Raw genomic sequence first — 13,744 nt, forward strand, 5'->3', positions numbered from 1 at the left:
CAAGGGGGCTGAAGGCTCAATTCCCCAAGCATCATGCATATTAGGCGCTAGAGTTACAGACGTGTCACGTGATTTCCTTTATCTAACGCTTTCGCAGTGCTGCGCCAACTGAAAGTACTGTACCTTCGTGCGCCACACCCATTTTCGGCGGTATGAAACCGCTCTCCACCTTATATAATGCTTCGAACGTCTCCGACCACAGCGGGAATAAATGGAGGACAGGTTTCAGGTACATAAACAAAACGTACCTGAAATCTTTGATTGCTTACATGCAGACTAAGCAATCACTTCTCGTTAAATAGATCGAATATTGACTTCTTCTACAGTATGGTGGTCTTGTCCTGGTTTTGCATGTTACTCGGCGGAGCCATACTTCCAGTATCGGCAAATGATGAGCCGCAATTGCCACTATACAACATACCCGATGCTTGTCCTGACTATGCCTCCTATGCTTCATACCCTCAGTGAGTGAGACCGATCTTTTGGACGCCTACATGCAGTATGGATGATTGATTACGGTAACAGCGAACCCCTGAGTTCCGGACCTTTGTCATTGCCCTTCCAGAGACCCGTCAAACGTTGTCGGACATTCAACTCTGTTGAAATTGAAAGAGTCATCAAAGATGTTACTTCACGGATGCAGGATCCAGATTTGGCACGTCTTTTCGAGAATGCGTTCCCGTCAACAACTGATACTACCGTAAGGTTTCACACCAAAGGCAGAGATACTGCCTTCATGGGCGTTGACGGATCTGAGGATGTTATGGATGACGCTTGGCAAGGGACCCATTCATTTATCATCACGGGAGACATCGTCGCGGAATGGCTGCGCGATTCGACGAATCAATTGCGCCCGTACCAAGCACTGGCGAAGTATGATCATGCCATATTCGACCTAATCCTCGGCGCTATCAACACGCAGGCGGAGTATGTTATCGAATCGCCGTATTGCAACGCTTTCCAACCACCCCCAATATCCGACCTTCCCGTCACCAGCAACGGCCAGGATGATTTGGTTCATCCTGTCTATGAGCCAAGTGCGGTATTCGAGTGCAAGTACGAGCTTGATTCACTGGCTCATTTTTTAGCGCTCGCAAATGACTTCTACGACCACACGGAGTCGACGGAATTTCTGAACGATCGATGGTTTCTTGCTGTGAACAGGGTGCTGGAAGTATTGGAACAGCAGTCAAAGTCGACCTTTGACCCAGAGACCCACGAGCTTCTGAGAAATGAATATACGTTTCAGAGGCAGACGAACATTGGAACAGAGACACTTAACCTGCAAGGAAATGGAAACCCCTTGAACAGCGGTACTGGACTCGTTCGGTCCGCCTTCAGGCCGAGCGATGACGCCACCATCCTGGGTTTTCTAATTCCTGCCAATGCCATGATGTCGGTGGAGTTGCAACGAAGTGCGAGAATTCTAAAAGCTGCCAAGAAGAATTCCTTGTCAGATGAACTGGACGGTTGGGGCAAAGCTATACGCTCAGCAGTTTTGGAGCATGGAGTCATCAAGCACAAAACATACGGCGAAGTTTTTGCCTACGAGGTCGATGGGTACGGCTCCTCGATTCTCATGGATGATGCAAACTATCCTTCACTTCTAGCTTTGCCTCTTATGGGCTTTTGCAACACGAGCGACACTATTTACCAGAATACAAGGAAGATGATACTGGATAGCTCTGGCAATCCTTATTACCTTAGAGGCAAATACTTTGAGGGAATAGGAGGTAAGACTTCTTATTGTTGTACCTTTTCCTCATCTACTGAGCTGACGCGGTTGTTGCAAGGTCCACACATCGGCCTGCGAAATGCATGGCCCATGAGCCTGCTTATTCAAGCCCAAACATCGGACGACGACGGAGAAATCAAGGACTGTCTCAAAATGGTCCTCAGATCCTCGAAACTAGGTCTCATACACGAAAGTGTGAACGTGAATTATATCCGACAGTACACCCGAAGTTGGTTTGCTTGGGCCAACGGCGTACTCGCAACTACCGTATTAGATCTGGCAAAGAGGAAACCCCATCTTATCTTTAAACCAGGGACGTCCGCATATGAGCCGTAGGGGTATGGGTTTCTGCCGTAGTATTCCGAATGCTAATCAGGAGTCGAAGCAACCCGCGATAACACCCAAGTGACCCGCCTCGAGCAAGGCGGCGGCTGTGGACTGCTATTGCTTCTTTCTACTTCCAATAATTTCGCGATATGGTTGGCAAAGAAGCAGCTATTATAGTAAATACGCACCTGATGTTAATACCCGGTATTTATGTACTTTTTTCTTGATCGCTGCAAACTGCAGGAAGTGCAATATGGAGTTCTCTGTTTCTTCTTTTTCCTTTTTTTGGACACCTTTTGACTGTGATAATACTACCGGGTGCGAGAAGCCCGACTGCGCAGTATAGCTGTGGGTGGGGCGTAGCACGAAGGAGCCAGGCGAAACTGCCAAACTGGGCTGCCGCTGCTAGGTTGTTTCAGGGACGCGACGGTCAAACAACGTGACGACGCGTGTCGCGCCCAGACAGGGTGTGCTTGAGTTGGTAGCACCTTTGTCTTCAATTATAAGCACTCGGCCGAATATAGTGAACTGAACTCAGCAAACTATGCCTGCACGCGAGATACTATTCAAGATTCCTGAGAAATGCCACATTTCTACACCAAATCTGCTACCCTGTCACATCCACCACGATGGAATGGTTGATCCCGTGGAAGGGTTATGGAAGCCTCATGCAACTTCAGGTAATACGGCACCTTTAAGAAGACGCGCGTTGTACCCCTGGGATCCGTACTGAATTCAATAGACGGGCCCAAAGTCACATATTTGCGAGGCAGGAAATTGATTGGCAAAGAGCTTCCATTGCCGGATCAATACACTGGTGTCTTGGTGCGAAGCGAACCAGCAGCAACGTCGAGCAATGATACCATATCGACACCGAATCGAGAAAAAAGCGCCACTGGAGTCGAGTTCCCCTCAGATGAAGCCGTGGTTTTTCACCTAGGATCCAAATTCAACAAAATCTGTATCTGGACGCACGGAGCGTCAGCCAGCGACACGGCTGACCCATACGCTAAATGCATAGAAGAATGGCTTCACACGGCTTCGCAGGTGCGTTGTGGTTACGAATTGCGCGTGGCAATTTACTGACCACGATTGTCAGATTCACGCGCATTAGCTGTTTTAGTCGGGTTCAAGATTTGTCCACAACATTGCATGACGCATGTATAACCTCGTGCTCAGCAATTCTACCACGCTCCGATTTCAATACTGTTTCTGGCGTACAGAGGCGGACGCATTACGAGGAAAGGGTGGTTGACTCCAATGCAGAGCTTAAGCTATGCGTAAGCTTTGCCCCCAAAGACATGGAAGGAATATTGCCTACACTTCTACCACTACGGAAATCTCATCATCTCTTGATATGTTCCGCGCCAAGTCATTTTCCTTGCTGAAATCGAGAATGAAGGCATCCTCTTGAAACAAGCCCATTCTTGCTGCATTGAGTGAATATCCAAACAGGCGGAAGTCAAGAAACGTTGTATTTGCCTTGACTAGTTCTCTGAATTGAGTCGGTCGTCGTCGGCGTTCCATTTGATGCCTTCAGATTGCTGCATTGAACAAGCCGATGGCAATGTTCTTTGTATTTGTAACATCATCCATGATCTGTAGCGGTATAATCGGAATAAGGTCTACAAAGCCTGTGGCAACGAACAGGTGGCAGACAACGACATGCCTTCCACGTCAATACGTACCTATGTGTGCTGTTGTCCATGCGTAAACCTCCGAGTGAACCAGAGCCACAAGACGAAATGAAAATGATAGTCTTCCGATTGTGTAAGGCACCTTCAGAAGGACCTCGCTGGGCACAAAACCATCCTTTTCGTACGCATGTCGGGCCTGGCCAAGAGAAATGCTAACAGTCTTGATTGGTCATCTTCGTGAACGCACGTTGCTGCCGCACAATTTAATACCTTCATGAGCGGGCATCGGACATCGGTCTGTCGGGGGTGGGGGGGGCGCGGAAGTCGCTGGCTGGTCCCAGCAAGCAGACAGGGGTATCCGCCCAACTCCTGCTCGACTACGACCCCTGCCTACTTGAGTAGCCTTTGCAAGTCAGACGAAAGAAATTTGTAATGTGCGATCTCGCCATCGCCCCCAGCATTGGCCTGACTGCGCTAGTGATCACGCAATTCTGGGAAAAATGACCCCGCCGGTCCCTGCGAATGCAGTTAAGCTGCACCGTGGGTCTGTCCCGACCCCACTGTCCGGTCGGACCAACAGTACTCCGTACATCGTTTGCAGCGTTACGTCCACATGCTCACGTGTACATGTACTTGGTATAGCGGGGTGCCGGGCCTGGACATACCCCTACCCTTGCTTGTACTCCGGAAGTAGCATGCAGTGTGCTTGCTGGCCTTGACGAGAACAATCTGCTCTCTCTGAAGTCTACAGTCGAACATTACCTATATGACTGAAGCTCTTTAATTCCTCCCCGCCCGATTTCGAGTCAATATGTCTTTTCTCTTCAGGCAAAGTCAGAGACCCGAAGACGAGAAGATGGACATGGACCGTCGAATTCGTGCGCCCGAGGAAGCTGGTATGTGTGCACTGTGCAGTCGCATCATGAGCTTATGACAATGCATCATCACGTCGACCAAAGGAAGCTTGGCTCATCTGCCACTTCTATATAGCTCCATTGGTTTCCCTTCTGATTTCGAATCCCCGGCTTGTCTTCAGAATCGCGAAACGAGCTGCACTTATCAACTAACAGCTTCTTCACTCGTCTTTTTTAGTATCTAGGATTGCGTATCTTTCAAGCGATGTCATTGTGTCAGTCCAGCCCTCTCTGTCCGCAGACTCGGGCTTCTCTTCTCATTTGAAGAGATACGTCAACCAAAAAAAGCAAGGCTTGGTTGCTGCTTCAGATGATGCCGTACCAGAGGTATGCCATCTTTGTCTTCTCAGCCTGTCCAAAGCCAGTAGCAATCCTTTCATGAGTATATTCTAATGCATCTGAAAGGTTCAATCGATTCGGCACAATTCTGATCCTCTTCTCGCCGTCTACAAACCTGTCCGCGATGGCAAATTTGTATCAGTCACCGCATCATCCACCATCCTCCTACCCGCCATCTCCCACCTATACAAGCTGGTCAACTATCCCGTTGTACTTCATATAGCGTTGGAGTCCCGTCCATCTGCCGATTACTCACAAATTACCTCCATTCGGAATTCTGGGTGGACTTTTCTACAATCCGAAACTTTACAGGAGGCTCAAGACATGGCTCTCACCGCCCATGCTCTCGCTATCCGCATCGGCAAGGGCGTCATTCACTTCTTTGCGCCAGAAACCTCCGAGAGTGAAATGCCAATCCCTGTCGAGGATGCAGTTACAGTGAGGGAAGTCCTAGACATAGAAAGTGTTCGTCGATTTCAAGCTAGTTCCATCCCAGCCGTGGGCATATACGCCGATGATGGACACGTCCCTGTGTCTTCAGACCATCCAGAGACCTCCTTGACAAGGAATGGTGCCAAAACTGCTGCTCTTCAGCCACCTCCGAGTGCCGGTGCTTCCAAGACTACTTCGGTTGACTCTTCAATCAAGTCCAGCGAAGCGTCGACCCCAGCTGCTCCCTCTTCAGTTGCCACTACCGTTGAGTTTGCTCCTCCGCGGGTGACCTCCGACGACATTTACACATGCTTGACTCGAGTATGGTCCCATATCAAGGCTGCAACAGGGAGAGGATATTCTGCCTTTGAATATACGGGCCCGGCGCAAGCCGAGGACTGCCTGCTGGTTTTCGGATCCAATACTGGCAACCTTGCCCAGGCCGTTGATAATGCCACTTCCGATGACGTCTCTGATATTGGAATTCTTACGCCTCGTTTGTATCGCCCTTGGATAGGTTCGAAGCTCGTTGAGGCGATTCCGAAATCAGTCAAAAGGATTGCTGTCCTGGAGCAGATCCACAGAGCCACCACGAAGTGGGGGCCTCTCCTTATCGACGTCCTCTCCTCCGTACATCGGGGTGCTGGCGGTGTTGAGACGATTGTTGGATACCAGCTTGGTCATATAACATCTGACACCGCAATGCAGGCTCTTCGGGGAATCGTTCAGAACCTCAGGTCTAAAAACCCCGTACAGAACCTCGAGGTGGGCAGCAAGCCGGCACAAGAACAGTCCGTAGCATACAATGTGCGCACTCCACAGCTCGAGACTGCGTATTCGAAGATCCTAGATCAGATTTTCGGCAAGAGAGCTTATATTGCCAATGCTTTGGACTCCAACCATGCGGGTGTTCCGTTGTCCGTATCCTCGAGTCCCGAATTCGGATTCGGGTCACTCATAGCCCGAATCGAGTATAGGACCAAGTTTATCACCGAGGTCAAGGATGCGGCGAGCAGTGGATCCTTCCAATCAGACGAGCCCAAAAGCTGGCTGACCCGATGGGTTTTGCAAGCCGAGTCTTCGGAAAATAACGCCGAGTTTGCAGACGAAATCCTGTCCAGTTTAGAGGCGGACGGTTCTGCACTTGCCCAGAAGCTTCTCACCAAAGGAGGACTTTTCCGAAAAGAGTCTCTGTGGCTGATTGGTTCCGACGCTTGGGCTTTCGATCTCGGTAACTCAGGAGTACATCATGTCCTTGCCTCGGGAAAGAACGTCAACATGCTCGTCATTGATTCGACGCCTTATTCCGCAAAGGCCGCCGCTGATTCGACTAGAAGGAAGAAAGACATCGGGCTCTATGCCATGAACTTTGGAAATGTATACGTAGCTTCTACGGCGGTATATAGCTCGTACACGCAAGTTTTGCAGGCACTGCTCGAGGCTGACAAGTTTAACGGTCCTTCAGTCGTTCTGGCTTACTTGCCCTACTTTGGAGAAACGGACTCGCCCCTCACAGTGCTTCAAGAAACAAAGAAAGCGGTTGATGCAGGGTATTGGCCACTGTATCGGTGGAATCCCGAGAACGAGCTTCGTGGCGAGCCCAGCTTCTCCCTAGATTCAGAGCTGGCCAAACAAGAGTTAAAGGCCTTTCTCGCCAGGGACAACCAGCTCACCCAACTTATGAAGAAGGAACCGAAACTTGCAGCAAACCTGGCCCAGGATTTTGGAACCGAGGTGCGAGCTCAGCAAAAGAGGAAGGCAAAGGATGCGTATAAGCGGTTGTTGGAAGGCCTTCTTGGCGCACCTTTGACTGTACTTTTCGCGTCTGACAATGGCAATGCAGCGTCTGTTGCCAAACGCCTTGCCAACAGAGGACGTGCGCGTGGCTTGAAAACATCTGTCATGCCCATGGAGGATTATCCCCTCGAAGATCTGCCTCAAGAAGAGAATATTGTTTTCATCACATCTACCGCTGGACAAGGCGAATTTCCTCAAAATGGCTTACCTTTCTGGGAGGCCATCAGAGGCAAAACTGATTTGGACCTCGCAACGACAAACTTTTCTGTGTTTGGTCTTGGAGACAGTCATTACTGGCCTCGAAAAGAGGACCGAATATACTACAACAAACCCGCCAAGGATCTTGACCGAGTTTTGTCTAATCTTGGGGGCAAACGCTTCGTGGATATTGGACTGGGTGATGATCAAGATCCCGACGGCTACCAGACTGGCTATCAAGAATGGGAGCCCAAGATCTGGCGGGCATTAGGAGTAGACAAGATTGACGGTATTCCGGAAGAGCCAGCGCCAATTACTAATGAAGACATCAAGATTGCTTCGAATTATCTGCGAGGCACCATCTTGGAGGGGCTTCAGGATACGTCTACCGGCGCGATTTCCGCTTCAGATCAGCAGCTCACCAAGTTCCACGGCACGTACATGCAGGATGATAGAGACGTTCGCGACGAACGAAAGGCTCAGGGTCTCGAACCCGCATATTCTTTCATGATTCGGTGTAGGCTCCCTGGAGGAGTCGCAACGCCGAAGCAATGGGTTCAAATGGATGACATCAGCAGCACACTGGGCAATGAATCCATGAAACTGACTACAAGACAAACCTTCCAATTCCATGGAGTCGTCAAGGGCAAGCTGAAACCCGCGATGCAGGCCATCAATCGAGCATTAATGACCACAATTGCTGCATGTGGCGATGTCAACCGAAACGTCATGTGCAGTTCGCTTCCAACCCAATCCAAGTATCACGAGCAGGTGCATAGCTGCTCTCAGAGAATTAGCGATCATCTCCTTCCTTCCACGACTGCCTATCACGAAATCTGGCTCACAGATGATAACGACAAGAAGGTGCAGGTTGCTGGTGACGCTGTGCAGGACTTTGAGCCTCTCTACGGACCTACTTACCTGCCAAGAAAGTTCAAAATTACCATCGCCATCCCTCCCCACAACGACACTGATGTGTATGCTCATGACATTGGCCTGATTGCTATAAAGGGAAGCGATGGAAACCTCGAAGGGTTCAACGTTCTCGCCGGCGGTGGTATGGGAGCCACACATAACAACAAGAAGACGTATCCGCAGACAGGTCGCATGATGGGATTTTGCAAGGCAGATGAAGTGCACATTGCTTGCGAGAAGATTATGCTGGTTCAGAGGGACCATGGCGACCGCAAGAACCGCAAGCATGCCCGGCTTAAATACACCATTGACGACATGGGCGTCGACGCCTTCCGCCGCAAAGTCGAGGAGCTCTGGGGCAAGGCTTTTGACAAGGACCGTCCTTTTGAGTTCAAGAGCAATATTGACACCTTTGGCTGGCAAAAAGACGAGACCGGGCTCAACCACTTCACCTTCTTCATTGAAAACGGCCGCGTCGAGGATACGCCAGAGTTCCGGATGAAGACGGGATTGCGCGAGATTGCGCAGATCCACAAGGGCGAGTTCCGCTTGACCGGAAACCAGCACCTCATCCTCAGCAGCGTCAAGGACGAGGATGTGCCAGCCATAAAGGCGCTTATGAAAAAGTACAAGCTGGATAATATCCAGTTCTCTGGTCTGCGCCTCAGCTCCTCGGCCTGCGTCGCTTTCCCCACCTGTGGTCTCGCCATGGCCGAGTCGGAGCGCTATCTGCCCGTCCTGATTTCCAAGCTCGAAACGTGCCTGGAGGAAAGCGGCCTGCGACAAGACTCGATAGTCATGAGAATGACCGGCTGCCCGAATGGCTGTGCGAGACCATGGCTCGCAGAAGTGGCCTTTGTGGGCAAGGCGTACGGCGCCTACAACATGTACCTGGGGGGCGGATATCATGGACAGCGCCTGAACAAGCTGTACCGCTCAAGCATCAAGGAGGACGAGATCCTGTCCATAATGAAGCCTCTCCTCAAGCGATACGCCTTGGAGCGGGAGCAAGACGAGAAGTTTGGCGATTTTTGCATTCGTGCTGGCATCATCAAGCCCACTACGGATGGCCAGAATTTCCACCATGACGTGAGTGCAACCTCGACGTGCTTGAATGTTCCTGCCGCACGGCTTCCCCCTGTGAGAGGAGTGACATGTATACTAATGGTCCGGTATTTAGGTTGCCGAAGCCGAGTCTGATGAGGAATGACGGATGGGTTTTTGGCCAGTTTCATCCTGTGGCAGCCGGGGTTTGGGCTGGGGGCTGGATAGGTTTGTTTTTCCCCCGCTTCCTTTTCCTTTTTTTTCTTCATCTTCCGTCTTCTTCTCCTTTTCCTTATTTGGATTTTGGCAGGCGTTTCTTGGATTTGGCGTGAGGTAAAGGTTCAAACCTTGGACTCGGACAGAACGGCAACTAGAGATTATTACCGCTGCAGCGCTTAGCGCCGCGTGCGCGCTTACGCCGTCAATATCTGTTCTCCATCAATCCGAAAGAGTCTGGTCCGAAGGTACCAGACGTTCAGTGAGGCTCCTCTACAAGTGACATGCAGCAACACCTCATCCCACTTCCTCCTTGACTGGAATGTGGCGATAATTCGAAAGGGGGGCGTGGACAACGGACGTCACGTACTGCAATTGCCTTCCGTCCTTGCTGAGTTATCAAAGTGCAGTCAACAACAATTTGCGCTGCAAGACCCCGATCGATCTGCAACAGTGTTGCCTCTCCGAACAAACTGTCTACCATCCATTAATGCATTTCATCGTCAAAATGTTCAGCCAGAACCCTTTCAAATCCTTTCAGAAAATAGTACATGTGCAACTCTTGGGCGGGAAAAGAAAACTGTCCGAAACGAAACCGGGGAAGGAAGGAAAACAAAAACAGAAAACCAACAGCCATCATCAGCCTTTAAAGCTGCCTCCCAAACTGCTCCCCAAACTGCTTCCCACACTGCTGACCTTCTCGCTAACCTTGCTGCCAAAGCCCCTCACCCAGGATGGTAGCTCGAAATTCATGCGTAATCTACCTTCCACAACCGTGTTGACCACATTGACGGCGGCAAAAGTCGTAGAGCCCAGGGCGCGGAACATGGCCAACGCGGCTACGCTCCAGAGAATAAATCGCAGGTAAAAGTTGTCGCCGATGGCTTTGTTACTGTAGATTTCGGAAACTGCCATGGCAAGGATACCATTGGCAATCATCCAAATAACCACCATGTACGTTCGGACGCTCTTGTAATAGTCTTCCTGCATCTGCGCTTCACTGATGGGAGCCGTGGGTACAGCAAGGCGATCGCGCAGATTCCTCAATGCCTCGTCGTACCCACTGTCAATGTCGAGCTGTTCGCTTGGCATTTCCAGCTCCACGGTTTGTCCTTTACCCACGGCGCCGCCAAGGTCCGTTTTCATGACATTGTCTCCCTTCGTTCCCCAAGTGACGTCATGCGTGTTGCAAAAAGCGTACACCTGCAACGTGCAGATATAGCTTGGAAGTAATAGGAAGTACTGAACCGACGAGGTGAACATGTGCCATGGGTCCAGATAGAGAAAAGACATGACGAAATAGAGCCCGATTGTCGACGTCATGGAAACAATCAGGTTCGTGAATACATTGTTTCCCATCGCGAGGTCCGGATTCTTACTCGCGAGCTGTCTAATGACGATGTAGAAAGAAGCGAATATGGTGTAGAACATGATGACACTGTAGATAATCATGCTAATCAAGTATAGCTTCTTGGCTCCTTGAGGTCTGTTTCCCAACGACAGGATGAACTGAGTCGCAATAAGCAACACACACGTGTACCGCAAAACGTGAAAGAAAATACTGCCGATGCCATGACCAAACGGATCAACGGTTGGATCGGTGAGGCCTCCAGCAACGAAGTAGAAGGTGAGATAGAAATTGGCCAGAGAAAAGTAGGTAAACATGAGCTGTATGAATTGGTAGACGAACTCTACATATAGCAAAATCTTTCTCATGATGGTGTGGTCCGTTGAGAGAATCTGGCGGAACTGGACCAGGGAGTATACGGCTGCAAAGAAGGCGCCATTTAACCATCGCCTTCGTTGCGATATAAATTCAGGAACGGCGTCTGCGCGATGATTAGCAATCGACATGGACAAGATATTTGCGTAAAAGTCGAAGCAAGACGCAAGCCCGGGGCCAAAGAGAGCCCCCAATTGTCACTTACCTGGAACATCGGTTTCTCCTGTGCAACTCTTGACGTATTTCAGCACCCATCTTTCACCGCGCTTAGCCACCAGCTCCCAGCATAGAATACGATCTTCCGCGAGGTACATGTTGGCGGTGAACACATCCGCATGTTGCCCGTGAAGTGTTTCTCCCTTGAAGTACTGGCTGAGGGGACCGTGACCTGTTTCGTCGTTCTGTAACGCGTGATATCGGTAGGCACTCAGAGCGCCCGGAAGAACGGTGATGTAGCCGAACACGGACTCTAGCGGTTTGTCCAGAATGTTTGACATCTTGTACTCGAAGTTTTGAGAAGCAACAAGTGGATTAAGCAAGTTGGAGCCAAGCTTTCCCTTCATGGCCTTGATCTCGCCACAGGCGCCGGCAACGTTGGAATCCGTATCAAAAGCCTTCCACAAATGGTAGAGCGAGTTGCCGCCAGGGCGCGTCCCGACGTCTAGCAAGATGCATACATTTGGGTTCAATGCCCGGCCGAACGCATTGAAAAACCACCTGTGGGAGTTGAGCTTGCGTGAGTTCTTTTCCTTGAGGCAGAAAATGAGTTGACAAGGGACGATGCCCTTCTCGGCACCCTTGAATTTGAGATCCGAGTCTAGTGAAACTTGAGTCGTATATTCGTACACATGGGCCTGGACGGCTCGGTTATTGACGTAGTTCTTGGCAATTCCATGCTGATAACAGCCCATCGCTGCCAGGGCATCCAGTGTTCGGGGGTTGATCTTCTCGCGACCATCAGAGATGATGCATACTACGATCTTTTGCCAGCCATTCTCACCCCATGTCCTGGAGCGCGATCGGGAGCAAAAGTGAGAAATGTTCTTCATCACGGCGTGCATTGTTCGGGTGAAACAGAACTCGTCTTCGTTGTACATTGTGATGCAAATGAAGAGCTCGGTCTCTCGAGTTGTTCGACCTATGCTCTGTCGAAGCTTATATCCTCTGTCTACGAAGTCGTCTGGATCGCATGTAACTGCGGTGTATCGCATGTGCGTGAACTCGACTTCGTTGCGCCGAGGAAGGAAGCTGTACAAGATGGTAGGGATTTTGCATTCGAGTACCAGCTCGCCGTTGATCAACTGTACCTCCTTCTTGGACATCTGAGGTGCGCGAACCCCCCGGCGCTCCTGGGCCCCATCGGGAGCAGGACCATAGTGCTCGATCTTATCATAGTCTTGCCCGTCCTCTTTCAGCGTTTCTTGCGACGCTGACCTGAATGAATCACGATGAATTGGCAGGGGCCCAGAGTCGCTTAGGTCTGTCTCGGTGCCAAACACATCATCACTGCCATCAAGGGGAATAGATACTGTTGCGTCATCTGGAAAAGCTTGCGAATCGCGAGCTGGATTTGAGAAGAGCGGTGCAGGTGGCAGGGGACGGCGAGGACTGCCTCCGTAGCGCGAAGATGGAGTACCTGGCCTGGGGCTTCCGTTGAGTTCCGAAGGCTCATAAGACAAGCCCGAAGGGGGTGGTCGCGAAAAATCCGCGGCTCTAGAGGATGGAGTCCAAGGCCGATGAGGAGAAGCAGTTTCTCGGCCGGCGAAGGGTATGTAGCTCGAATCGGGCGGCGGCATACTTGGCGTGTCGTCCAGAACAGAAGCTGATCGAGAGTTTGAGGATATTACGCTGGGCTGATACGAGGGCCGCGTTGCTCGAGGCCTGTAAACGCCATATGAGCGTGTGTTCTTGTTCGGTATCATGATCTTGGGAGAAATGTCTGCGGATAGTGGCAGGCAGGAAGCGCTTCTGGTCCCAAACGATTTTGGTCCCAAGGACGTTGAGGCTGGAAGCGTCAAGTGTGGAAAAGAATATGGATGGGGGGAGGGCAGTTGCTAGCTATGCAGAACATGCGAGGACGATGGACAGACTTACGATTCTTGGTTGACGGGATCCTCCATGGACGTCAACAGACGGACAGCAGCAGCGTTCTGCTCGGTAGGAATGTCATGTTCATCATTATAGCTGGGATAAGTGTACTCTGGGGGTCTCGAAGGAGTCCTTGGTCGATCCATTGTATTCACGGCTCGCTGTCGGGGGTGAGGGGAGGTGGATCGGAGGAATGTTTCTGGAATGCTGTTGGCAATCGTCCCTGAGACCAACAAAAACAACTAGCTGGGCAATGTACGGGCGGGGCGAGCGAGGTGCGAAGCCAAAATGATAGGCTGTATTGGTATGCGCCACCGGTCGAGGAGATGGTCGAGATGGTCGGGTGACTTCTGGCAGCTGTTGTCAAGGACGCTCGCGG

At 50.8% G+C, this 13,744-nt stretch overlaps 5 protein-coding genes across 5 annotated transcripts; 3 read left to right on the forward strand and 2 right to left on the reverse strand.

Annotated features, from left to right (window-relative positions):
* Positions 1-152: 152 nt before the first annotated feature.
* Positions 153-2,071, forward strand: UV8b_00185 (uncharacterized protein; the record flags this gene model as incomplete). Its single annotated transcript, XM_043137683.1, has 4 exons — positions 153-229; positions 327-464; positions 526-1,733; positions 1,794-2,071. The coding sequence occupies 4 exons, from the start codon at positions 153-155 to the stop codon at positions 2,069-2,071; spliced, it is 1,701 nt and encodes a 566-aa protein (XP_042993617.1).
* A 535-nt stretch (positions 2,072-2,606) lies between these two features.
* On the forward strand, positions 2,607-3,450 carry UV8b_00186 (uncharacterized protein; the record flags this gene model as incomplete). The annotated part of the gene is made up of 4 exons (XM_043137684.1): positions 2,607-2,742; positions 2,805-2,989; positions 3,084-3,109; positions 3,162-3,450. 4 exons carry the CDS (start codon positions 2,607-2,609, stop codon positions 3,448-3,450), a joined length of 636 nt encoding a protein of 211 aa, XP_042993618.1.
* Positions 3,451-3,598: 148 nt separating this feature from the next.
* Positions 3,599-3,975, reverse strand: UV8b_00187 (uncharacterized protein; the record flags this gene model as incomplete). Its single annotated transcript, XM_043137685.1, has 3 exons — positions 3,599-3,687; positions 3,751-3,895; positions 3,970-3,975. 3 exons carry the CDS (start codon positions 3,973-3,975, stop codon positions 3,599-3,601), a joined length of 240 nt encoding a protein of 79 aa, XP_042993619.1.
* A 535-nt stretch (positions 3,976-4,510) lies between these two features.
* On the forward strand, positions 4,511-9,504 carry UV8b_00188 (uncharacterized protein; the record flags this gene model as incomplete). Its single annotated transcript, XM_043137686.1, has 4 exons — positions 4,511-4,595; positions 4,792-4,940; positions 5,019-9,383; positions 9,475-9,504. The coding sequence occupies 4 exons, from the start codon at positions 4,511-4,513 to the stop codon at positions 9,502-9,504; spliced, it is 4,629 nt and encodes a 1,542-aa protein (XP_042993620.1).
* Positions 9,505-10,193: 689 nt separating this feature from the next.
* UV8b_00189 (uncharacterized protein) lies at positions 10,194-13,511 on the reverse strand (the record flags this gene model as incomplete). Its single annotated transcript, XM_043137687.1, has 3 exons — positions 10,194-11,383; positions 11,483-13,158; positions 13,372-13,511. 3 exons carry the CDS (start codon positions 13,509-13,511, stop codon positions 10,194-10,196), a joined length of 3,006 nt encoding a protein of 1,001 aa, XP_042993621.1.
* Positions 13,512-13,744: the final 233 nt, after the last annotated feature.

This window comes from Ustilaginoidea virens, chromosome 1, assembly GCF_000687475.1.
Source record: "Ustilaginoidea virens chromosome 1, complete sequence".
Lineage (NCBI taxonomy): Eukaryota > Fungi > Ascomycota > Sordariomycetes > Hypocreales > Clavicipitaceae > Ustilaginoidea > Ustilaginoidea virens.